The 27,021-nt window shown below is 38.3% G+C and overlaps 1 protein-coding gene across 2 annotated transcripts in view; it reads left to right on the forward strand.

Annotated features, from left to right (window-relative positions):
• WDR11 (WD repeat domain 11) overlaps positions 1 to 24,940 on the forward strand; it is a 54,237-nt gene extending 29,297 nt beyond the window's left edge. For both annotated transcript variants that reach the window (XM_068548672.1, XM_068548673.1), the window contains exons 13-29: positions 491 to 566; positions 5,106 to 5,214; positions 7,218 to 7,342; positions 8,040 to 8,187; positions 12,183 to 12,289; positions 12,720 to 12,834; positions 13,215 to 13,386; positions 16,082 to 16,190; positions 17,117 to 17,179; positions 18,309 to 18,374; positions 19,158 to 19,335; positions 19,963 to 20,058; positions 20,576 to 20,741; positions 21,258 to 21,355; positions 21,799 to 21,944; positions 22,719 to 22,798; positions 23,994 to 24,940. In XM_068548672.1, coding sequence (XP_068404773.1) covers positions 491 to 566; positions 5,106 to 5,214; positions 7,218 to 7,342; positions 8,040 to 8,187; positions 12,183 to 12,289; positions 12,720 to 12,834; positions 13,215 to 13,386; positions 16,082 to 16,190; positions 17,117 to 17,179; positions 18,309 to 18,374; positions 19,158 to 19,335; positions 19,963 to 20,058; positions 20,576 to 20,741; positions 21,258 to 21,355; positions 21,799 to 21,944; positions 22,719 to 22,798; positions 23,994 to 24,151 — 2,012 coding nt within the window. In that variant the 3' untranslated portion in view covers positions 24,152 to 24,940. The remainder of the gene's footprint in view (positions 1 to 490; positions 567 to 5,105; positions 5,215 to 7,217; positions 7,343 to 8,039; positions 8,188 to 12,182; positions 12,290 to 12,719; positions 12,835 to 13,214; positions 13,387 to 16,081; positions 16,191 to 17,116; positions 17,180 to 18,308; positions 18,375 to 19,157; positions 19,336 to 19,962; positions 20,059 to 20,575; positions 20,742 to 21,257; positions 21,356 to 21,798; positions 21,945 to 22,718; positions 22,799 to 23,993) is intronic.
• The last annotated feature ends 2,081 nt before the right edge of the window (positions 24,941 to 27,021 follow it).

Genomic DNA, 27,021 nt, shown 5'->3' on the forward strand with positions numbered 1-27,021 from the left:
TGTAGTTGAGTATTTTGCACATGGGACAAGAAATCTTAAATACCTGTTCAAAGAGTGTTTTCTCCACTAGTTAGTATTTGTAAACATGAAAATATTTATATTACTTTGAATGTACCAGTAGTTTTTACAGTAAGTAGTTGCTTTACCATAGATGCATTAAAACTTTAGAAATTGGTATTTCTAAATTTCTAAGATTAAATTATTTGAAAGAAACCACAGAAGGACTTCAAGAAATTCTATAAAAAAATGAAAATATATTTTTATAAAGTAGATATTTGAATGTAAGTAATATACTGTTGGTCTTTAACTTGTAATACTTTTGAGTACTTGAGAATACTTTTGAATTTAGATTATTAGAAACAGCTTAGAAGCAAATGGAAGAGTGAACAGGAATAGACGGTAGCACTGATCAAATTACACTGGTACAGCTTTTAGTTTCCTACATGTTTTATGTGCTTTTTTACCTTTTCTTTAATATTTGCAATTAAAGGTAGGAGCATTGCTTTTCGTGGTGAACGAGGTAATGATGAATCGCCCATCGAAATGATTAAAGTATCTCATTTGAAGTAAGTGTCATCCTAAAAAAAATTCTCTGGTCTTATCGCAAGGTAATCTCAGGGATTTTTTTTATCTTTAAGAAAGGGAGAGTATGCATGCATGCGTATAGAATTTCTTAGTGACAGCAAACTGTGATGTGCAGCCATATCAAAGAAAATATTTTAATCGCAAAATTAAGTTGCTATTGCTTCTAATTGTCCACTTCTAAAAAGACAAGGTAACTTATCTGAACCTTAACATTTCATTAGATTGGTAAAACCAGTAACCTCATTGTGTTCCACTATAGCTATGTTGATATAAATGCCTGTCACTCACTAAGAAATGTTATTTGTTGTCTGGTGAAATTCTTATTTCAACTTCCACCTCAGTCTGGGTTTACTGAGTAAAAGAATTCATTTTCCTTATTTGTAATTTAGATCTAATTCCAGTAAGTTTCTGAGTTTTTTGTTCCAAGGGAAAATAAATGTAAAGCAGGATTATTGACGACAGAGACTGAATGAAAACTAATCAAAAGAACAAAGAAAGAAGGAGTAAGCACTCTGAAATTGTTTTTAAAATTGCTTTAGCTTTTCGAGGATCTTTGCATTTCCATATAAATTTTAGACTCAACTTACCAGTTTTACCATAAAAGCTTCCTAGGATTTTGATTTTCATTGCATTGCATCCGTGGGTCAACATGGGGAAGAATTGACGTCTACCGAGTTTTGTGATTCATGAACGTGGTGTATCTCTCCACTTATTTAGTTCTTCTTTAATTTCTTTCAATAATATTGTGTAGTTTCCAGCATATAGGTCTTACGCATCATTTGTGAATTATTTTTTGCTTTTTCTTTGATGCTATTATAAATGGTGTTTTTTCTTTTTTTATTTCAATTTTCAATTATTATTTATATACTGAAATAGTTAATTTTTTACTGAGGTAATATTTATTTATAACATTATGTAAGTTTCATGTGGACAGCACTGTATTGATACTTCTGTGTACCCTACAGCGTGCTCACCACCAAAAATTTATTTTCCGTCTGTCACCACACGTTTGATCTCCTTTACCCATTTTGCCCTCTTTCCCACCTCTTTCCCTCTGGTAACCACTACTCTGTTCTCTGTATCTACATGTTTATTTTTATTTGGTTTGGTTTGTTTATTTTGTTTTTTTAATTTGTTTATGTTTTTTATATTCCACATATGAGTAAAATCACATGGTATTTGTCTTCCTCTGACTTATTTCACTTAGCATAATACCCTTATGGTCCATTCACATTGTTGCAAATGGCAGGATATGGCTGAATAATATTCCATTGTGTGTATATATATATATATATGTATATATATATATATATATACATATATATATATATATATGTATATATATATATATATATATACCACATCTTCTTTATCCATTCCTCTGTTGATGGGCGCTTAAGTTGATTCTGTATCTTGGCTATTGTAATTAACGTGACGATGAACATGGGAGATGCAGGTATCTTTTCGGATTTTTTTTTTTTTATTCTTTGGATAAATATCCAGAAGTGGGATAAGTGGATCATATGGTAGTTCTATTCTTAATTTTTTTAGGAATCTTCATACTGTCGTCCATAGTGGCTACACCAATTTACATTTCCACCAACTGAGGGTTCCCTTTTCTCCACGTCCTCACCAATACTTATTTCTTATCTTTTTGATGATAACCATTCTGACAGGTGTGAAGTGATATCACATTATGGTTTTGATTTGCATTTCCAAGTAATTAGTGATGTTGAACATCTTTTCACGTGCCATCTGTGTGTCTTTGGAAAAAAGTCTATTCACCTCCTCTGGCCAGTTTTTAATCAGGTTGTTTGTCTTTTTGTTGTGGAGTTGTATGAGTTCTTTATATATTTTGGATATTAACCCCTTATTGGATATATCATTTGCAAATATCTTCTCCCATTCGGTAAGTTGTCTTTTTTGTTTTATTTATTGTTTCCTTTGCTGTGCAGAAGCTTTTTATTTTGATGTAATCCCATTTGTTTATTTTTGCTTTTGTTTCCCTTGCCTGAGGAGACATATCTAGAAAGATATTGCTGTAGATATATGTAGATGCCCTTTATCAGGTTGAGGAAGTTTTTTGTTCCTAGTTTGCTGAAACTTTGTATCATTGAGTAGGTGTTGAATTTTGTCATATGCTTTTTCTGCATTTATGGACATCATCATTTGGTGTGTTTTTGTTTTGTTCTTTAAGTTGGCTTAATATGGTGAATTATATTGCTTGATTTCTCAGATGTTAAACTTGACATTCCTGGGATAAACTCCACTTGGTCATGATGTATTAGTGGATTTGATTTGCTAATATTTTGATATATTGTTGGGTTTGATTTACTGATATTTTATTAGGGATTTTTGCATCTGAGTTCATGAAGGATATTGGTCTAGTTTTTGTGTAATATCCTTGACTGGTTTTGGAATCAGGGTAATGACCTTGTAAAATGCATTGTGAAATATTTCCTCCTCTTCTTTTTTCTAGGCGAGTTGGTGTAGAATTGATATTATTTCTTCCTTAAATAGGGCGAATTCACTGAGGAACCCATCTGGGCCTAGAATTTTTTTTGCAGTAAAGTTTTTAAGTATAAATTCATCTTCTTTCATAGATGCCTAACTATTCAGGTTATATATATATTTCTTTCAGTACGCTTTGGTAGTTGGTGTCTTTCAAGTAATCTGTCCATTCATTGAAGTTGTTGAATTTATTGATATAAGCTTGTTCATAATAATTCCCTTATTCTTTTAACGGCTGTGTGATCTGAGTAATGTCTCTTTCATTTCTGATAATCAGTAAATTATGTCAATTTTATTAATTTTTTCAAAGAAACGTCTATGGTTTCTTTGATTTTCTCTGTGGTTTTCTGTTTTCTGTTTCATTGACTGCCATGCTTATCATATCCTTTTGATTCATTGACTTCTTTATCATTGTGAAATATCCTGTTTGTCTTTGGTAATATTCTTTGTTCAGAAGTTTGTCTGATTTGTCTGATTAGTATAGCCACTCTAGCTTTCTTTTGATTAGTGTTTGTATGGTATATCTTTTTCCTTCCTCCTATTTGTAACTTATCTCTGTCTTTAAAGTTGATTTCTTATAGAGAGCATATATAATAGGGACTTGTTTTACTATTTGATCTGATAATCTTTGCTTCTAATTGCATTGTTTAAATTATTCATAGTTAATGTAATTACCAATATGGTATATGTTTTCATCTACCATCTTGGTAGTTATTTTCTCTTTTTTTCATTTCGAGTGAATTAATATAGTTTTTAATTATATTAGGTTTAATTTCTCATATGCAAAATATGAGTTAGTATAACCCACATAAGAACAAAAGTTCTTTGGAGGAGAGCCTCAATAATTTTTTTAAATGTAAGGGAGTCCTGGGACTAAGGAGCTTGAGAATTGCCAAACTGTGTGGACTCCAGTCTCTTCTATTTCCAGTCAGTCTTGACTCTACACAAGCCTACTAAATTAATACATCTTAAACAACTGATCACATTATCACCACTGCTTCAGAACTCAGTGATCTGCTATTCTCTTCAGGATGAATCTCTACACATGCTAGCATTGCATTTTAGGGGGTCTTAGGGATTTTATAATGTGAATCCAAAATTCACATTTTAGCCTTCTTTCTCTTGATGATTGCTGTCACATACTCTGCATTTCAAACAGCATGTGCCCCCAAACGCCCTGTGTCCTTTCCTGTCTTTTGCCATTCATCACACTTGTAACTCTGCCTAGAATGCCATTTTCCTATTGTCAAAATTAATCTCAACTTTCATAGTGAATCTTTATAGCATTTACCAGATTCTCTTTTATATTAGTTATTTACATACATGCCTTTACTTGTTTTTATATTAGATATAATTAAAAAAATGTAACATATTGCATTTATATAATCCATCACTGTTTATAAAATTCTTTCATGTGTGCTGGTCCTTTTTTTTTTTTTTATCCTTACAGTATTTAGTGAGGTATGTAAGACAGGTGTTGCCATTTTAAAGATAAGCAGAATAAAACTCAAAAGGTCACATGGTTTGTCTGAGGTCACATAATTATCAAGTGGGAGTCCTTTGACAACACTGAGCTACAGGGATCTTCCTACTCTGTCACATTTCCTCACTGTCAGCATGATAGAAATTTTACTTACTTTTTCATTTAATTTTTACGTAACCTGCATACCAATCAATCCATTGATGTAAGTAGTGGTATTTTCATGTGTTGATGAGAAAATTGAGCCGCAGGAGGGTTATTGTAAGATGTGGCACCAGGATGTGAACTCATGCCTTTTCTCATGACTCTGAGCTGGGCTCCTTGCCTAATTATGGCTATGTGGCTCTCACAGGTCATTTTAGAGCTTTACCTTCTTAGGACTATATTAATCATGAGGGCTAAAGGTTAGTTTAAATTCTCTTTGTTTAGAATGTGTCATCTGAGCTTTCTGATTTACTGAACTTTTTATTTGCACTGCTTGTGAAAATTTTGCAAAAAGAGGTTTATTTAGTAATTTTGTTTATTTTAGGCAGTATTTGGCAGTTGTATTCAAAGATAAACCCCTGGAGTTATGGGATGTTAGGACCTGTACCATTCTTAGAGAAATGTCCAAAAACTTCCCTGCAATAACTGCTTTGGTAAGTTACAATTTAAGAAGTAAACATTTTATTTAGATATGTATATATGTGGTGAATATTTTTCTTTAGCTTGAATTGAAATCATTACTCCTGTGTATTTTCTTGTCAAAAATGTGTATTCAGAGAAGATGATCTAAACAAATGGAGATAACTCTTATTTTCTTGGATGGGTTAAGCTAATATTATATTAAATCCCAATTAAAATTTAATTTAGATAGTTTGAGGAACATGATAAACATATTCTAAAATATTTATGGAAAAATAAAGGTCATAGTCAACCTTGAAAAAAGAGGAGTAATGTAGGCAGTATGGGTGGGGGTTGGACCCATCCTACCCCATACAGTACATATTATTAAACCGTAGACATAAAAGCAGTGTCATATTGGCCCAAGAAACAGAAATGGATCAGTATAATAAAGAGCTCGTTAACAGACCCATGAATGTTTGCGAACTGATTGTACAGTAAAGTAGCTCACAAACCCAAGAGGAGGGACAAACTGTTTAGTAGACAGTATTGGGGAAACTGTCTCACTTTATGGAGAAAAATACTGGCTCTCTGCATAATACCATATTCAGAGGTGGGCTCCACAGGATTAATGACCTAAATGTAAAAAAAAGTAAAGCTATAAAATTAATACAAATACAGAAGAGTATTTTTCTATTCTGGGGGCAAAAGAGGATATCCGAAGCTCAAACCAAAAGGCAAAAAAATTGAATGAATTTGATTATATCAAGATTGGTGCTTTCTATTCAGTGAATCAGACCATTGTCAAGGTTAAATATAGAAGACAAATTGAAAAAAGAAATTTTCCAGAGTCTAAGATGGACAAAGGGCTAACTAATCCCTCTAAGGGATTAGTATTGTGGGGACTCCTGCAATGAAGCGACAGGAGCCCCAGTGGAAGGATGAACAAGCATGTGAGCAGTTAATGAATGGCAGAGAAACCTAAAAGGCCAACAAGCATGTGAAGAAATGTTCAAACTCATCGGTTTTGAGATGTGCAAAGTAAAATAACCATGATATACCTTTTAGACTAACAAAAATTGGAAAGCCAGGTAGCATCCCATGTGGGTGTAATATGGGCTGTAGGAATTCCTTGGCACTGCTGATAGGTATGTAGACCAGTGAAGCCATTCTGCAGAGCAAACTGGCAGCACTTAGGCAAACACAGACATCCTCTGTGTCCCAGCTGATCAGCTTCTGGTCATACAGGAACTTCTGTGAGGATATTGACTGCAGTGTAATTTGCCGTGAGGAGAGTATAGAGACAATCTGGGTGTCTTTTGCTGGGAAACTAAACTAAACTAAAAACTAGGCTAAAAATTAGCAGATGTACCTATGGAGTGTTATATAACATGCAGAAACAACAGAGGTGGGACTTGAATACATTGCACTGAGTAAAAAGAGTTAGAAACAGGATGAGATATATAACGCACTACTGTTAATGCAGATCACAAATATGTGCATGTAAAATAACTACATGGTAAGAATTTATACATATGAGAGGATATTAGATTAAATGCATTAGAATAATCAGGAATAAATAAATAAAAGGAGAGGTTTGGGGTGGACCTACAGATGATAATGGGCCGTGATTGGAGGAGTGTGATCATCTCACCTTGTGTACCTAAGGGGGAGGTGGGGAGGTAAGGAGTGGGAGATACCATAATTAAACGTATTATTTTCATTCTGTAAAAAATGAAAGCATCAAAAGTTTAAAACCTGTTGGAGTTGGCCATTAAGCTCTTTTCCCTTAAGCTGTAATTGAAGATTAGAGGTAGAAGGAAATAGAGGTAGATCTTTAAAATCTTTTACCATAAGCTGTAATGAAGATGCATTCATTCAACCTTTCTAAAAAAAGTAAAACCTAAGAACAAATTGTGAATTCATGTGTAGTAATAATAAGTGATGCTGGGCAATGGCGGGTATGCCCAGCTCTTCTGGAAGGGTTCTTTGACAGAGAAACTGATCACTTGTGGGCATGTCTATCTTTGCTCCACAGGAGTGGTCACCTTCTCACAACTTGAAGAGCCTAAGAAAGAAACAGCTGGCTACCCGAGAGGCCATGGCCCGCCAGACCGTGGTCTCAGATACAGAGCTGAGTGTTGTTGAGTCATCTGTGATCAGGTACCCTGTTTCCGCCCCTGTCGTTTGTAATAGCCAAGTCATGGTTGGGAAATTGACAAGTGTCATCCCAAGGCACCGCTAGTCTGCTTTTGAACATACGTTGGTGTTTCAGTACATGCTCATATTACTATAGAGTTAGTTTTAGTATTGCACTGCTTGGTGCAGTTTGCAGCAGTAACCTGTGCAGTAACATCTACACATCAGCACCCGTTAGTGAATATGATCATTCTCAGTGCCCTTCTGCTCCATAAACTTCAGCTTCTGAAATTCAAATGAATGTAGCATGAATATCCAGATGGATCATATTGTCATTTATGTTCACCAAAGGAAAGGTATTAGGAGTTCTAACTTATGTACCACCCCGTCCCCATCCCCACTAAATTTACAAACAAAAAACTTCAGAGAGAATGATGAGTCGAGGTAAGGCCTCTGTTCTGCAGCAGAAACAGCAAAAAGGTTTTTTTTCCTGTGTGAGGTCTAGATCACCACATTTTTCTGTGCAGGGTAAACGTTCACTCGTGGCGTTAGGAGTAATTTGTGTTTTCCTATTATTGCTAGGCAAAGATTAGTTTCAGCCTTTCTTTTTTTAAAAATGGTTTTGACCTCCTGTTAATGCATCTGTATTTGGGGCGAGTTAATTAATTATGTCACTCTAGGGAAAAGAAATATCTTTATCTTATTTTCCTCTATCCCAAAGCTTGTTGCAGGAGGCTGAGAGTAAATCTGAACTCAGTCAGAACATCTCTGCCCGGGAGCATTTTGTGTTTACCGATAATGATGGCCAAGTTTATCATCTCACTGTTGAAGGAAACTCAGTGAAAGATAGCGCTCGGATTCCACCAGACGTGAGTCCAACCTGTGATTAAATCTTCATTAAGATTTCTTATCAAAGTCCTTATTGGTTCTATATCCAGTGAAGCCATAGTTGAGTTTGAAAACTGTCTCAGAAAAGTGTAATGTAACTAAACTTTACTAAGGAGCTATTATCACTGATTAAACTTGTTCCATACTGCTAGAGAATAGCATTATAACTGTTTCGATTAAGTGCTTAACCATGTGCTACTCATTTTTATCACTATAATAATCCATGAGGAATTATTTACATTTTATCTATGACAAGACTGAGGGAGAGTGAGTAACTTTCCCCAGGTTGCCCAGCCTAGTGACATGGCAGAGCAGCATCTTAAACCCAGGTCTGTCTGTCTGACTCTAGTTTCTCTTCTTTCCATTTCAAGCATTACCCTGAAGGATTTGACTAAAATCTAGTATTATTTTTGGGTAGTAGTAATCAGGTTGTAGGTATAAAAATATTCATTAATATTTACTAACATATATATCCTCCTGTGGGCTTGTGGAGTTCTCTAACCAAGGTTTTGTAGTTAATAATTTGTGTCAACGTGTATCTCACAGGTTGTTTTTAATGGATGGATGAAGAAAATGTTTTTGTTAACGTATAATACTATAACCGCTAAGTGGAGGATGAGATGGTTTTTTAAAATATATATATATTTATTTAAAATTGCCATCTAAAAGTGGAATGTTGTAGTCGAATGCCAGCCCCCATATTTTACAGATGGTTCAGAGTCTCATGAGGTTGCAGTGAGGATGTTGGCTGGGGCAGGGGATCCCCTTCCCACATGGCTCACTCACATGGCTATTAATGCTGGCCGTGATGAGAGGCCTTGGTTCTTCCTTACATGAACCTCTCCATAGGGCTGCCTGAGTGTCCTCAGACATGGCAGCTAGCTTCCTCCAGAGCGAGTGATCAAAGAGAGAGCAAAAGAAAGCTGCAGTGTCTTTTAGGACCTCGTTTTCAGAAGTCACATTTTCACAGTATGCTGTTGGGTCACTGTTCATTGTGGGAGGTGACTACCAAAGGACGTGAATACCAAAGGCAGAATCAGGTAGGGGGGTGGGCCTCTTAGGGGCTGGCTACCACATCTTCCTTATTAACAACTTTAGAAGAATTGAGGGCATCCAAAAAACCTTCATTAATAAAAATTGAAACTAGCATGTGAAAGTGCTTTTCAAACTGTAATTACATTTTTACTGTTATATAGAACAAGTCATATCTGAGACTTAGTAATGTCTATTTGAAACTCTCTAATATTGCCAAAAGTTTTCACTAGTGTGAAAATAATGCAAATGTGAAAAGTTGATATTTGGTAGTTACAAGTAGGAGCAGTAACTTTTAAGTGTGTAGCAAGAAAAGCTACAGTTAAAGGGTGTGGACATAAGAGTTGCAGTGTGATGAGCTGTCCTCTGGAAAATCAGTTTGCTTTCTTAGTAATATTCAGAGCTCCTCCTCTAGACTCCAGAGAAGGACCCATCTGAACTCCGATAGTGGCACTTGCAAATAGCTCAGTCTCTCTGTTTTCTAATCACGTCGCATTTGAGATTAGAATAGAAATAATCCAATAATTTTTGAGATTCTAGTTCCCCCCACCCTAAATAAAAGTTTAAAATTTTTGAACATTAGACACATGAATTTTCCTTTTTGTAACTGCTTCTTTCAGGATTATTGCACCACACAGCTTTTAAGATTCTACACCGTTTTATGGAGATCTGAAGTCAGGATATAGCAAGTCTCTATTCTGCCTGCCAGATTATTTTATTCCGCAGCTAGAAGCAGCTTCCTCAAGGAATGACCAGCCTTATTAGTGAAATTAGTGCATATTTTAGAGCAGATTATTTTTAGGGAAAGAGAAGTAAGCATCTAGTATATAAAACTTGAGAAATTGGTTTTGGTTCATTATTTTTATTTGCAGTAATCAAAATATTTTTCAATGACTAATATGTAGAATTTAGGCAGAGGTTTTGTTTGTTTATTTTAATCCAATATTTATCTTACCCTCCTCGCAAATGTATAGTATTAAACATTTGTTTTGAGTTGAAACTTCCCCTGAGTTTTGGCCCCAGAACTATACAGTATATAAAAATGGAAAGAAAAAAAAAAAGGAAAAAAAAAAAATGGAAAAGAAGAAGAAAGCTTGACATATTTTAAATTATGTTCTCATGGAGAGTTTATAGTTGACTGACTGCCTTTATTCAGAAAATCAGAACAGCAGGAGAGAATGAACATCTTTGCTTTGCTGCCAGCCTTACTTCTCATCTTCTGAACATCGTATTTTACATGTAGGCAACATATCAATGTCAACTAATAATACTCTATCATAGAGTTTTAAATCTTACACTGGTTCTCTTGGGATTATTTGGAGCCACGAAGCGAGTTTGTGCCACATCCTCTGAAAGCACCTTAGACTTTCCATATGGCTTATATCCCATCAACAAGCTCTTAGGTAGAAAGGTCTGGGTTGTTTAATTGTGCAGTTGTATTAATACATCACTTGTAATTCTAAGCTGGTAACACTGATTTCTGGGCAAATTTAAACTTTAATATTCTAATTTTTAGAAGTTAGAAAATAAGATTATAAAATGTAAAAAAAAATTTAAGACTGAAAAAGTAAATTTAAAGGCAAATTCTTAAACATTCTGTTAATATGGTCAGGAGAATAGAAATAAGATCTTTATACTATACAGAATTCTATTTAACATAGCTTTCTAAGTTTTTTATTAATTGAATTCATTAAAATACTCACTTTTAATCCAATTTTTTCTTTTGCTTCTTGACTAACACTATGATTTATGCAGTATTTGGTGTGTGTGCAAGTCTATTAATAGCCAATTTGGCAAACCCTTGGAACTTTCCTACTTACTATCGATGCCATGAGAACTAAACACGTGAATTTTTATATTGTTCTATAAATTAAGAAACAAGATTTCTTTTAATATAAGTAGAGAATAAGTAGAAAAGTAATTGAGCAATAATATTATTTAATAGCTAACATGTATTGACTGTTTACTCTGTGGCAGGCATTGTCATAAAATCTTTACCTGTAGAAATTTATTAACACTAATAGGAACTCCTCAAGTTCTGTGTGCTTACCTTACTTTATTGATGATAAATTCTAGACACAGAAAGATTAAGTAAACATGCCCCAGATCACACAGCAAATTACATGATAAAGCTTGGATTCAAGCCCAGGCAGCTGACCCCAGAGCCCAGGCTCCTCGGCTCTCCATCACATTACCTCTGTGCATGTGTTAGATCTTGAAGCTCCTTTCTCCCCACTTTGATTTATTACAGTAGTGTTTCATTCTTTTATTTGTGTTTCCCTATGTAACTTCTCTGCAGAGCCTTCTGTGAATTCAGATTGTGCAGATGCCTTTAATACACAGTATCTCTTCACCTTCCTTATTCCAGAAGGTATCAGTGAAGCTCTGGATCCCCTTTTTCTTTCTTTTTTTTTAATTGAAATGTAGTTGGCATACAATATTATGTTAGTTTCAGGTGTACTACATAGTGATGGATCCTCTCTTTCAATAGAAAAATTGCTGAACAATTAGCTGTGAAACAGCTTTAAGTTTCCCCCAGAATAGATTTATTTATCCTTTTGCAGTGAGGGATAACTTGGAGACAAGAGCTCTCTTGAAAGGGTGTCCTTTCCTTCTCTTTTTTTCTTCTTTTAATTTTCTTTTCTCTGAAGTAGTTCTTCCTCAAAAGGCATCCCTTTTCTATAAATCTAGTTCAGATAACAGTGTCTATCGAATTGAAATCTCCTGTTTCTTCTTAGTTGAAATCGAAATGCTAGGTAGCTCTTGTAGTGTCTGAACTCTGTTAGTGTTTGATGACGTTCTTACTAAAGCAAAACCATTTATACTTAGGTTTTATTAAAATATCTTTATTATTTTATCACAGTTATTAAATAAAAATATTTCTCTGTTAATGACTGCTTATAAATGGTGAAATTGATGTGTGTTTGTTGCTGTTGTTTTCTAGGGAAGTATGGGTAGTATTACCTGCATCGCTTGGAAAGGTGATACATTAGTTCTTGGAGATATGGATGGAAATTTAAATTTTTGGGATTTGAAAGGCAGAGTATCCAGGTATGAATCAAAAAATGCAATCGTGTTATTTGGCTTAAAAAAAAAAAAATCTCTTGGTATGGTTCCATTGGAGGCTTGTGACTTGGTAATAAGCAGGGTCACCAAATATGGTCATATGGAGCTTGGACCCTTGGGTCTCTTGTCACTGAACTTGGGAGGAAGGGCCTTGAGCCAAACTCTGGAACATTCATAGAAGACCCTTATCTGCAGGTGGCTCATGCAGAAGTCCTGGGACACTATTCCAGCCATTGTTAAAGAGCAGACACTTTCTGTTATACGTGGCCCCTGTCCCAGAAAGCAGAGATTCTCCTGTCACGTCACTAGACCTTGTCAAAAACAGAAATAGAAAGAGACATTGGACATATCTCTTGATGATGAGATATTACTCTACTTCATATTGGTGTTTTGGTTTTTGTTTGTTTGTCCTCAGAGGAATACCTACACACCGAAGTTGGGTGAGGAAGATTCGTTTTGCCCCTGGTAAAGGAAACCAAAAATTAATAGCAATGTACAATGATGGAGCTGAAGTATGGGATACTAAAGAGGTAGGCCCAGCTCCACGTGGGTACACTGCAAATGAAGCTGCTGGCCACAGGAACTATGTATTTTTTTCTTCCTTCTGATTTAGAAATGAAAACTATGTAATGGGTTTGTCAAGCTGATTAAAAGTTTTCTTCCTTTAAAATTTTTCTTTCACAGTATTTCTGTTTTAAAGGTGATAGCCCAACAGATTTTCAATGTTATCACTATCTTTGGGACCTTTAAAATGCAGTCTGCATGTGGAAGGTAGACTGCCAAAGACTGTTCAGTTTTGAACGTAAACTGGACCTTTGCCACAGGCGCTGTCTTTCCTTGACTGTTTAATCCGGAATGATAAACATCTTCCTTTTCTTTGTGAAAGTGACAATCAGATTCACTCTTGAAGGTTCAGATGGTGAGCAGTTTAAGAAGTGGAAGAAATGTAACCTTTCGGATACTGGACGTGGACTGGTGTACATCAGATAAAGTGATCCTGGCTTCAGATGATGGGTGTATCAGGGTCCTGGAGATGTCCATGAAGTCCACGTGTTTTAGGATGGATGAACAGGAGTTAACCGGTATGGAGTTCTAGGGAAAGGATGCTTGGAAACCTGTCTTTTTTTTTTTTTTTTAGAGAGCCCTTCCCTGAGTCCTCAGCTCTTTATTTTTTTTTTTTTTTAAATTAATTAATTAATTAATTTATGACTGTGTTGGGTCTTCGCTTCTGCGCGAGGGCCTTCCCCAGCTGCGGCAAGTGGAGGCCACTCTTTATCGCGCTGCGCGGGCCTCTCACTATCGCGGCCTCTCTTGTTGCGGAGCACCGGCTCCAGACGCGCAGGCTCAGTAGTTGTGGCTCACGGGCCTAGTTGCTCCACGGCATGTGGGATCTTCCCAGACCAGGGCTCGAACCCGTGTCCCCTGCTGCATTGGCAGGCAGACTCTCAACCACTGCACCACCAGGGAAGCCCGGAAACCTGTCTTTATTTTGTACCAGCTGCTCTCTTCGGGGGAGAGAGATGCTTCTGTTTCATCTCAGTCTTGCTTTCTAGGAATCTGAGTTTAAGAAAATATTATATATTAACTTAAAGCTTGAGTGTTTTTATTGCTGAGATGCTAGACTCTTTGTAACTGCAGACGTCAATCATTCCCCGACTCTGGTTTACCAAGCGCCCCTTCCTTGACCCTTTTCTGAGTGCTCTGTCAAAAGATCAAAGATGTTTACATTTATAAAAATGGCTTCCGCAGACTTTAGGAGAACTCATCAGAGGACATAAATCTAGTGATAAGGTGCTGCTGGCTTTTTAATAGTGAGCCTTATATCTTTCTCAACCATGCATCATGGAGAAATCACTTTGGAAAGTGTGCTGAGTATCATGAATTTTGATGCCCATCTTACGACTTGTTAAAGGGCCAGTCAAAACAAAATTAGATGAGTGCACTACCTTACCCTTTTTTGTATGGTTTTGTATGGTTTATGCTTTGAGATTTTTTTTTCCAGAATGAAAAATATTTTAGCAAAAATAACTGTGACTGTAAAAAAAGGATGAGAAATTTGTGAATGCACCCATCAATCTACTAGAAAATCAGACTTCCTTCATTAAGTTTTCTCCAAGCATATATTTGGTGTACACTCTAAGCTATCTGATCTGTAAAAAATTTCATTAGAGAATTGTTTAGTCATTTACTGAGTTTCATCTTAGAAACTGTCAGCTCTGGGAATTGTCTATACCTTTGTAGAGTCAATCTTTGGCACATTCAGAGGCAATAGTGTTTTGAAAACCTGCCCCTTCATGTTATGTTTGTGCTTGAGGCACTACCAAGTTGTTGTTTACGTTGGCTGGGCTACCTTATGTTAGGTGTGCTTTTGTTTTTGTCACTGCCCCACCCTGCCACTGTATTTGGGAACCACCACTTCTTATTCTGTAACCGTGTCTGCCATCTGCTGAGGCAGAAATTGAGCATTGCATTCCCATATCTGTCCTTGAGACACTTGCCAGCTCTGCAGAAGTAACAGGACTTCCTCCTAGGGAAGGACAAGCATAGATAATATTTTAAACATAAAGTTATTAAGGAAATGGAGGGAATTTCAAGGATGATTTTTCTTTTAATTTAGTTACTAATTCTAGACAAAGAAGTGTGCAAATATAATCTAAATGTTTGAGAAGCTTTTCTTTAACCTTTAACTTAAAATTTGTATCTAAAAATGTCCATAGCCAGGGTACTTATTTTTAAATTAAACTGACTACAGAATTAGAGCCCATCATTAGCACATGTTTAATACCATACCCGAACAGCTGACCTGCAGCCAGATTTTAGATTACATTTTTCTTTTGAAGTTTTCCTAATACTAAAAAAAAAAAAAAAAAAAAAAATTATTCCTATCCAATCTCTATTGGTGTGACCTCAGCCAGAAAGGGAAAAATTTTTAAATAATAATGGGGAAAGGTCAATAAAATTGTGCATATTGAACTTTAAACTCAGAACAACACTCAATAAATGTTAAAGAATCAAAACTGGTGAGAGTGTAAATATGGAGTTAGGAAAAAGATGTCTGTGTTTGCTGCCAGATATGTGCTGATTTGAGCTTGGAAAAATATCAGTCTGTTTGATATAATACATTCCTATTCTGAGGAATTAGAAATGTATTTTGGACTTACTGATGTCGGATAAAAATAAAATCATTTGAGGTCATAGGCAGTGATGTAATATTTAATATATTTTCTTCAATTCTCCTTGATGACAAGTAGAAATATCATAATATATTGATTCAAATATGTTTTCTTAGAATAGCTTAGGTAGTCTTCTTCTTCCACCTGGCCTTTATTTACATTTGTCTGATACCTTCCCCCGCCCCCCAAAAAGGGGGAGGTCAGACAAATGTAGAAAATTGGAATCCCTGTTTTTGAGTTGGAGAATCCTTCTTGCCCACTGCCAATTATCAGGGGCATAAAATGGCATAAAACAATCTTAATATTCTTTTTAGCAGCATCTAAAAGGAATTCAAGAGTATGAGACTTTAATAACATTTAGTATGATGCTGTTTCCAAGCACTTTAAATAGTGTCACTATGGTGTCAGAGACTCTTCAATCTCACTTTCTCCCCAGCTCTTAGCCCCTGTGTCCAGTAAGTGGTGATTACATTGAATATACTCTCTGAGTTGCCACCAGACTTACACACCGTTCTCTGCTGACTTCTCTGTAAACTGTCTATAGCTGAAGCTTTATAGTAGTATAACATTTTACTTATTAAAAGCAAAAACTTTTTTTGTCTAGAACCTGTGTGGTGCCCATATCTCCTTGTTCCAAGGGCCGCCCTCGCCTTGAAAGCTTTCTTATTACATCAGCCTTGGAATGGACGGTATTCTTTAGACATTTCTCATGTGTAAGTTTTTTTTGCATTTTTGTTTTCCTTTCCTAACTGATTTAAGATTGAAGGACACCCATGAAAATCAGCAGTGGCCTGTCTCCAGGGCTTATAGGGATTGGAACCTTAAAACCGAGCTGAGGCAGTAATGGCAGACACAATAAAAGAATCACTGATCTGCCTCTTGTCTTCACCCCTCTGGGGACTTGGGGGAAGCGTGAGCCTGTGGACAGCTGTGAGTACACATGCTGCTCTCAGGTGGCTCTGTGGTAGTCTTACTGTCTGAACATGGGGCATGGCATACTGAGTGTGAAGAGGGCTGGTTGAGGCCAAGAGGAATTTGGGGACAAGATTAATTCTTTTTAGAAGCAGCATGAAGGGGCCTACTTCAGAGGTATTTTATGTTTTATAGTCTGCCTCATTGCAAAAAAATATTCACATTATTAGTGGTTATTAGTTAACCTACCACAGGTGTTACAGGACTTATGCCGTGTGGAATGCACAGATAGGCATGGGTTAGGGGAATTAAAAAGATAATAATATGATGAGGTGTCTTTTCTCCAAGAAGTATCTACTTAAAGAAAAGAATGCTCATTTTGCAGAGCAGAACAAGCAGATTCCTTTAGTCATTGCTAAGTTCCTTATTAACATGAATCTAAATCTGATAGTTTTTAGAGCTCACTGATAAATTTTCTGGTTTCTTGAAAGCCAAGGAGACTTTCTGTACTCATTTCTTGGTTTTGACTAAATAACATAAAAGCAGACATTAAAGATGATTGAGTAGTTCCTGAGTAGACTGTTGCTATTTTGGTCTACAACCAGGTTTTTAACCAAGGACTACAAAGAAGTTATTTCTATATTAATACAACTTTTTTTCTGGTGAAGAAATAAATCGTTGTAAGTGAAGAGAAAATGAACTCATTTAAAATCTTTTCTTGGTACAGTGATTATCCAGAAAATGAAGAAATAAAGAATCTCCTTCAAGAGCAGTTGAACTCATTGTCTAAGTAAGCACTCCAACTGTGTTTTATTAGAAGATAAGAATATGAAAAAGAAAAACATAATGATTTAGGCTTTTTAAAATTAAAATAAGCTTTGTTTTAAAAAATATTTAGTGGCCCACGGAGAGACCATTCTGTTCACAGAGGTGTGTTTCCCTTTAGAATCTTTGTCTTGTGGAAGTAAGGATCAGATTGCTGTGCGGTGGATGTCTTGTAGCTCAGCCTGCCTCCAGCACAAGTCCCCTGCGAAGCCTCATGTTAGAGGGTGTACACAGGGTGATTCTTGTGTGTCCGTTTCCCTCTCCTAAAATGAGCTCTCTGTGTCAGGAGCTGTGTGTGCACTATTCTGGCTAAGAAATTAATATGCTCCCTAGAGCCAAGAGCATTTAAAAATATGTACTGGGAATAATATTGGAAAGGAAGTAGAAAAATATGGGTCCACAAGGAGTTCTTGGTAAAACATAGCATGTTTTTGCAATCTAGACTCTGCCACATGTATTTTAATATTTAATAAATTAACGATAATAGAATATTTTATTGATGTCAAATTCGAAATAATTACTTTATTGTTTTCTCTCTTCCAAGGTTAACCTTTATGTTTAAATGGAAAAGAATAGATTTAAAGACTATCTTCTCTTCTTCCTGATTTATAAATATTCTATATTTGGCTATTTTAGAAATAGCAATTTATAAAAGCACTAGCCTTTCTTCCTTAAATATTTTAATTTTTGAATACGTTCAAGAATAAATTCTGAATGCATCGTCTCTGAAGTATATACTGTTCCTGATGATTATCAGCAAAATCATTTTATCAACAATGACATTCTTGTTCCTATAGTTAGACAGCTGTTCATATTTTTAAAAACATGAGTTGAACTGCTTCAAGAAGCAAGAAGGTAAATCACAATTAGAGCCTTAAGCTGTGGTGGTTGATGGGTACTGCTTCTCCAAACCTAGATACACTCTAAGCCCTGTAAGCTTTTGCAATTTCCGGGTCACAGCAAAGTGACTTCTTTTGGAAGTTCTAAACATACCCTTTGGGTAGGATTTTTCATTTTAAGAGTATACTGATTTATCTCCTTTATTGTTGGATTCAAAAATGTTGTCTTCCCTTTGTCTGGATTCCTGTCCGCAGTGACATAAAGAAACTCTTGCTCGATCCGGAATTTACTCTCTTGCAGAGATACCTGCTTGTCTCAAGGTAACTCTGTTTGAAGTGTTTTGTGTAAGACACAGGGAATTTCAGGTTAACTCATTTCTTTTATTAAGGTTGTTAGTTAAGACCAAACTCTTTTGGATTTTAGAAAATATATCAGTTCATCCTTTATAGTTGGCTTACAATTAATTTTGAAAGTAGTACTACAAATAGGAAAAAAAAACCCCCACATTTTAAACATGAGATCTAGGCCTTCTCTATTGAAAAGACTCCCTCCTACAGACAGCTTTTTAAAATATCAGCTACAAAGTGCATAAATATACCTATATATATACTGGTATGCCAGTATTGGTATTAAATATACCAATAAGTTATATTGAGAAGTAATAACCTGTACATTCTTACTGTACAGTAGAGTTGTCCCTTATAAAAAAAGACATTTCCCTCCACTCCCCAGAGAATAAATAGCATATTATTTCCACACCTTATCTACTCAGTTATTCCAGAGGAACTTCTTCCTTAGTTGGTCCACATTGAAAGGTATGCTAATGGAAAACCAGGTAAATAATGGCCCAGGTGTTCCTCTGAACACAGAACAAGGGGGGATTTGGGTCTGAAGGGGCCTCATGCAGTCAGGGCCCTGTGCTGTTCGAGACCCAGTAACAGGGCTGGAGGACTTGCAGCTTCACCTCTTCCACCCAGCCCGGCACGTGGTCTTTCACGTGCCAGCACCATGCTCCCAGCACTTGAAGCTACTGTGGGAAGCCCCCATCCAGGCCCCGCTCTGCGGTGTGAGTTCACTGGAAACTTTGGTTTCACCCTTGCCAGGCTTTACGGCGATGAATCGGAGCTGCACTTCTGGACTGTCGCTGCCCACTACCTGCACAGCTTGTCCCAGGAAAAGGCAGCAAGCACACCAGCTGCTAAAGAAACTGCTCCTCGGGACAAAGTGAACAACCCACTAGATATATGTTACGATGTGCTCTGTGAAAATGCCTATTTTCAGGTATTATGTTTCATATATTAAAAACCTTTAAAGCTCTGTCTTTGTAAGTATCTTAACCTTGGGAAACTTTTGCACAAAGTGAAGGTCCACGTAATAGAAATGAATCCCTTGGCACATTCACATAAAAAAGGATTGACTCAGTACTTGAAAAGCTCATAAATGCTTACAGAGTTTTTTAATAGACATTAAAATTTTATTATTAACAGTCTTCTAATTTTTTTTGGTCTTAAAATTTTTAACTTGGTTCATTTTAATTTTCTATAAATAACAAATAATTAATTTACTTGGTTTGAATTTGCTGTTCTATATATATAAAGGTAGTTTAATAATTTTTTTAACCTCCAGTAGAGTACTAAATTACACATAGGGATTTTTCTTCCAGCTCTACTGAAGTGCAAGTTTCTGTGAGCAGGCAAACTTGCATACAGATTATAATACATTTCAACATTTTTTCTTCTTAGATTCTTATTAAATTGTTAGATTTCTATGAAGCTGATTAATAACCTCAGAAGTCAAAGTAATGTTTACTAGAATGACTTTAAGTATAATTTAAATAATTCAAAAGTTTTAAAATCCAGCCTCAATTTTCTCTCTTTTTTTTTTTTTGAAAATTTCTGAAATTTCTAGAAATTTCAGCTGGAAAGGGTTAATCTCCAGGAGGTGAAACGGTCAACTTATGATCATACCAGGAAATGTACAGACCAGCTACTTCTCTTGGGTCAAGTATGTCAATTTTTATAACTCTTTTCATGTTTCAGGGAGTTCCTAGTTGATTAGTAATTTACAGCATTCCTTATACCACACACACACATACACTATAGTGTTTCCCTAAAAGTATAAAAGTATAAGTATAAATTTATGCTTTCTTTCAAAATAAGACCAACAAACATTCTGAGAAGGCAAAGGTATATGGTTAACCAGCTTGTAATTTTGGCTTCCATAATGTCACATGAGGCCTAACTAGTTTTGTTTTGTTTTGTTTTGGTTTTGTGTCTTTGAATTGACTGGCGCAAAGCTTACATAAGCACCTGTGTAAACCAGAATGTGGTTTTACATTTGTCCTAAAGAAGCAGTGTTGTACTTTTGTTCAACTTGTATATACGTAAACAAAGTGTTCACGAACATTTTTGAGAAAAGTCCTCTTTAAGCTGAAAACTTCAGTGTTCCAAATTATGAATTTTAAAAGGTTATGTTGGAGGAAAATGGCCTCGTAATTAGAAGAACTGTTTTCTCTTATTAGACAGACAGAGCTGTGCAGTTGCTATTGGAAACAAGCGCAGATAACCAGCATTATTACTGTGATTCACTGAAAGCCTGCTTGGTCACAACTGTCACCTCGTCAGGCCCCTCCCAGAGCACCATTAAGCTCGTGGCAACTAATATGATTGCCAATGGGAAATTGGCAGGTAAGTCATGTTTTTGGGTATATTCGTCAATACTCTGGAAAATCAGACCCACTCCTGGAAAGTAATTGGTTATTAGGGATATTTCTTTCTTTTTTATATACACTGGAGAAAAGTAGAAAGATTATTGCTAGCAGTTTATAAGATGACCATATAATTTAATCATCTAGACCAGAGTGCTTTTTAAAGAGTAAATGGGGCACTATTAATAATTGCCAAGACAATAGGCATAAATTGGATAAACCTGGGCACCCTAAATGCTGAAAACCAGTGAGTGAGGTAGGCTTTACTTGTTTGTTTTCTGGACTGTGTTTGTACTTCCAGCCCTGGTCATTTGAGTGGTAACATTGTAAAGCCCTATTTTAATATTTTATTTTAAAATTTAAGTCAGTAATGTCTCCAATAGGTAGGTATAAAATGTCCAAGAGCAGATGAAGTCAAATGGTGATTTTACCCTTTAGTGACTCGTCAGAGAGACAGCTCCAGTGTCACTTGCGGAGCTGCTATTTTGTCTTCCAGAGGGTGTTCAGTTGCTCTGCCTGATAGACAAAGCTGCAGATGCCTGCCGCTACCTGCAGACCTACGGCGAGTGGAGCCGGGCAGCGTGGCTTGCCAAAGTAGGTGATTCTAGTAGGTGCCTTGAACATTTGGGATAGAAAGTTCAGTCTTGAACGTTTGACTCAAGATTTAGAAGCATTTTTGTGGCTGCAAAGCGGCTTTGCGAATATTTTCTTGCAACTTTCATCCTCTTATTCTTTGAGTATAAATTACATTTCTTATTGCAAATTGGAAGTTGCATTTGTAGCAATTAAGTGAAAGCAGCTGCCTCCTCTCCCTACTGGGGTGTGAGCCCAGACTACAGCCCAGAGGTGTTGCCAGGCCTGTCGGTCCCGAAGGTGTGGGTCCCCGTCACCGCTGGTCATGATGCTGCAGCATCAGGGGGTGTGTAATAAAGCAGAGCCGAGCTTTGTTTCATAGGTACAGATGCCATTTCAATTAAATTCTTTTTTCCTTCTGTAGTGCAGGATGTCTTTGTTTTTAACGTGGGCATCTCTCCCAGGTCCGTTTAAATTCAGAAGAGTGCGCTGATGTTTTAAAGCGGTGGGTTGACCACCTTTGCTCCCCTCAAGTGAACCAGAAGTCAAAGGCCCTCCTGGTCCTCCTCTCCCTGGGCTGCTTTTCCAGCGTGGCTGAGACGCTTCACAGGTACACCCAGTGTCCACGGCTGGTCAGGACCACCCGGGATTAACCACCTTACGCTGTCGTGAGGCTCTTCCCGGTCGATGGTAGTCCTCGGTGTCGGGAGTGAAGGGAGAAGCATACATTTTAGGTTTATTTAAAAAAGAAACCTAAAGGGATGGAACAGTCTATGTTTATTGATTCTTCATTTGGTCTAGGAACTCTTGTTATTTTCCTACCAATATGCTAGTCACACCTAACAGGTACCTGTTTAAAAAGAATATTAAAAAAGTCTTCAGAGAATTGGGGACAATTCATCTTTGAGTAGAACAACTGAGATGAAGGCTAGAAGGCAGTAGGAAGGGTGAAGAAAGGGTGGCGAGTTGGAGGTGTCCCCTCTGAGAACCTTGAAGGGTAATTAATACTCATCACTTGTTATAGGACATTTTATTTATTTAAAAACTAAGGGAGGTAGGTTGAGGCAGATAACTGCAAAAGCTTACTTGTTAAATCTGGGCAATGGGTATGTGGATCCTTGTCCTATCTCTGTAGATTTCTGTGGAATTCAGTGATTTCACAAATTTTTTTTAAGTATTAATAAAAAAGAGCGGGGGGTTGGGGCGTGAGAATTCTCCCTTCCTTTCCTCTAAGCCGGGGCTGAGAACGGTGCTCGTGCGACTTACGCAGCACTCGGGCTTCCGGGGAGAGTGTGTACAAGTCTTTACATAGAAACACGCCCTGGGATCGTTCTCCTCTCAGATACCGTAAATTATAGCACCTAACTCGTGTTCTGTTGAGCAGCATGAGGTACTTCGACAGAGCGGCCTTGTTTGTGGAAGCTTGTCTCAAGTACGGTGCGATCGAAGTCAGCGAGGACACAGATATCCTTTGCCGGGACATGTGTGCTGAGGAGGAGCGGATGCCGTGAGCGGGTTTTAGAATCTCGCTCAGTTGTGCTGCCGGGGAAGAACTAGGCTATCGAGAAAGATCTGTATTCTGACCCTCCAGAGCCAGGAAAGAGGGAGAAACGAGAGAGACAGAATCAGAAAGAAGGTTGTTGCACCACCGGCATCAGCTGTGAGATAGACGGAGCGTCAGGAAGGGCTGTAAAGGGGAGGGAGCCCGAATTTTGTAATGTTTTGTTTGAACTTAAAAGGAAGATAGAGGAAGACTAGTTTAGGAAAGGTATAGGAGGCTGCTACTGGAATAAATGCATACTGGAATAGAATAAAAAGAAAGACTTGCTGTTATCCATAGGGACAGTCTAACATGGAACAAGACACAGCAGCACTTCAGAGAGACGTGTCATGCAGGCAGGTCACTGTGGTCCACGTATGACCAGGAGCATTTCAGTTCTTCTACACGTCACTTGAGTCACATGTGTTTCTTTGAAAAGAATGAGCTTGAGAATCCAACTCTCAGGTCCTTGTGTTTGCAGAGGCCTTGTTGTTATATCATGGCACTTTTTCTTGACTTGTTACATTGTGGCCTCATTTCTACATGTCATGGTTTTGATTTTCTGTATATTTTTTATAGAAAGTTAAACAACTCAGTGTCATATATCTAGGCACTGGGGAAGTTGGCTCTAGTTTGAAGGAGCCATTTTGGATATCAGAACACAGTGGAACAGGGCTGTCTAAAATCCCAACACCCAGCTATCTGGAGCTCTTGCCTTGGGGCAGGCTTTGTAAATAGAACCGCTCAGTGAAGCTCATCTACCCCTTAAACCACAGCCTCTCCGACTTTCAGACGGCATGAGGGTATGCATGTGAATTTCACTTCTGTCATCCTTCTTTCTCCAGTCGTTAAGTGCATTTAGACCTTGGAGAATCCGGGAGGATGTTAGTTGGGTCTTGTAGAAGGACAAGCTCTGGGCTCAGCTGGTGCAAGTGCAGGGACATTACACATTGAAACATCGCCTCCCCCGCCGGGAGTTGCCCTCCCCCAGGGAAGAGGTACCTGTGCTTCTCCCGTGTTGCCCTCCCGTGGACACTCCGGCAGAGCTGGTCATTGTTTCTGGCCTGTGGGAAGCTGGTGGAGCCCTTTTTGCCCTTCTTTTCCTTAACTGTGGTTTACAGAAACTCATCTCTGCTATATATGCGGATTATGCCCGAAGTTTGAAGAACCTCGGTTTTAAACAGGGAGCGTTTTTTTTTGCTTCAAAAGCTGGAGCAGCTGGCAAAGATTTATTGAATGAGCTGGAGTTCCCCAAGCAAGAAGTGACTGAAGAGTGACAGGTCAGCATGTACCGGGGCACCCGGCCTCGCGAGCAGTCGGCCGGGGCCTTGGTCTGGCTGTGGACGGCCACAGCCCAGGCTCATGCGGACGCCGTCCCTGCCGGGGTCCTCGTGGGCCGTTTCGTTTCACTACCTGTGCACAGCAGCGTGTGAACATTCACACTGTCAGGAGGGGGTTCTAGGACCTGTGTTTCTCTCAGAGGAAGGTGGGAGCGCTTCAGATTTTGAAAGTATAACATTTTATACTTTGGAGACAGTTTTAAGAGTCCCTGGAAACACCTTTAATTTTTTTTAAAGTTAAGATCCAAGCAACTGAATTGCTTTTCTCATTGACTAGATTTAAATCTATAGTAAAAGGAGTTTGTGAGACCTGTTCTGAAATCTGTGCTTTGCCTGTGTTTATATACAGTCATTCCAGGTACAAACAGAGCAGAAACATTTAAACAGTAAAGGTGACTTACCATAGCATTCCTGCTTTTCTTACCTTGAAAACAGAACTGTTGATTTCCTGATTTAGGCAGTTGCTAAGTTTTGTAATTGCAGGTTCATAGGCGCATAGAGAAATTGTCCACTTTATGTTTTGTCCAGTGTGTGGAGTCTTGTGTATTTGGATTTTAACTCCTGGGATGCGTTACAGTAACCCCCCCTCTGAAGGCGCTGTTCTTTAATAGTCTTTGTTTTCTTCCAGTGACTGAACTATATGAGATGTGACTGTCGTAAATTACTGCTAAAAATTTAAATGTGTATAATTTACAGAAATGATAAATAAAAAGGGACTTCATCCCAGCCAGGCCTTTGTGTTCTCTGAGCTGCTGTGCACCAGGCTGGGTGCTGGGCTGGCGCCTCAGGAGTCGGTCGAGCTGCCGGCCCTCCAGCATCCAAGCCGCTTTGCTGAATCCAGAGAACCTGGGCTGCGGGAACTCGGGCCCGCAACATAGAGCTGCCTCTGAGTTCCTGGGTGGACAGGGCTCGGCTTGTGGCTCTCAGAGGTGAGGAAATGGCCTTCCTGTCTTCTCCTCCTGGACGTCCACGGTGGCACGTATCGTAACACCCACCAGGAGGTGTTTTTAGATAAAATCGTAGTCTCTACCCTTAGATATCAACCAGTCTGCCCCATCGGACAAGGAACTGAGATCCATGGAGAGGAAGAGCCTGTCCCTGGAATGCTTGTTCCCAGGCCAGTGTTTTGGCTAAATGTCCTAGAAGAAGCCCAGGACCCATTCATTGGTCCTGTGATTGGCTAACCTTCTTGCCCTTTCTTTGCCTAGGTAGGTTACATAGAATTTTTGAAGGCCATGGGCAAACCCATCTCTCTTTATATTGTTTATTAGTTAAATGATTGTCAGGATAGACTTTATTAATTCAACCGTCAACTAGCTAAAGGAGAAAAGAATGCTGGCCTTAGTAAGCAGAGAGAAAAAAGAAGAAATTCCAGCATAGGGCATCTTGAAAATTAAATGTGCTTTGGATTGGAGGCCGGCAAATAGGCAGTGAGCTGTTGCCTGATTGTGGGAATGGAGGAGAGGACCAGGCGCAGCTCAGCAGCAGCCACTGAGCAGAGAGGCCCGAGAGCCTGGAACATGTCACAGACCGGCTGGTCAGGATGGCAGCCAGTCTGTGTCAAGATACAACTCAAAGTCCCGTTCTGAACAGAACCCGGACTTCCCTTTCCCCGTGACCTTGTGGGCTCAAAGCTGAAACTGTGCTCCACGCCCCTCTGGTGAGCATTTGAATTCAAGGGTAGGTGAATCACATTCACAATCAGTCTTTCTGAACCTCAGCTTGCCTTTTCACGGAAGGTCTTTAAGCACATTGTGTTATCAATGCATTAGCAGAGGAGGCTTCCCAGGGTGACACAAGCAGCGGGAATTGGGAAGGAGAGTGACCGTGACTTCAGGTCAGCAGGTGTCTCCCTGTGCAAATCCCCACAGGTGTGCTTGTCAGGCCCTTGGCCCTTCCCTTGGCAATGAAGGAAGCCTGGGTGGAGGGGAGAAACCTGGCCTGGTGGGCAGGCGCTTCTGCGCAAGGGAAGCCCCGTGTGAGACCACTCCTCTGGCTGCTCTCGGCGGAGCCATTTCCTGTCGCTCACTGTTACCTTTTTCCTGTTCGGTTACTAATTGTTCTGCGGGTGGTGGCATGCTCTCGGCCTGTCCGCACTCGTGCTTTAGTTATTTCCATCGCTTTGAAGGTGGGAGCAGAACCTTTTGTTCTTCTAAAATAGATATCAGAGCAGCATCAGTACAAGCTTCATGTCCCTCCCAGATGCAACTAACCAGAAATTCTCTACAGAATAGACCTCACCTCGACATGAAAACAGGTCCTCTCTCGACTATTTATTGCCTGGAGATTTCATCTTGCATGAAGACAGTATTAGGTTTCAGTGAATCCTCAGCTCGGGATCACCCACAGTATTTCATTCTCCTTGGCAGCACTTCGTGATTGAAGTAAAGTGTTCAGGTACAAACTTGTAGTCATGCTAGAATAAAAGAATTCTGCAAGGCAGAAATGACAGACAAGTTAGAATATTCTCTGAGCCAGTAGGGCTCTATTTCTTTGGGATCTATTTTAGAAGAACAAAAGCTTCTGCTCCCATCTTGTAATTGATTTGACTGACTCAAAGCAACTTGTGAATGAAAGAAGTCTCTCAATTAAAATGTAAAGGGATTTTTAATTGGTTATACTTGAAGGTGCTGGTGTTTTAAAAGAAGAAAAGCGAAGGAGCTGGGCTTTAGGAATGCAGTTCTCCTGAGAACTGCTGGAATCCAATTAGCTGGGCAGGCCCAAATCGCACTCAGATGGGCAGATTGCCCCACTTGCCTTTCTTGTCCTTAAAGGCTCCTTGCATGTGTTTGCTCCATCAGCTATGC

Source organism: Eschrichtius robustus, chromosome 7 (genome assembly GCF_028021215.1).
Source record: "Eschrichtius robustus isolate mEscRob2 chromosome 7, mEscRob2.pri, whole genome shotgun sequence".
Lineage (NCBI taxonomy): Eukaryota > Metazoa > Chordata > Mammalia > Artiodactyla > Eschrichtiidae > Eschrichtius > Eschrichtius robustus.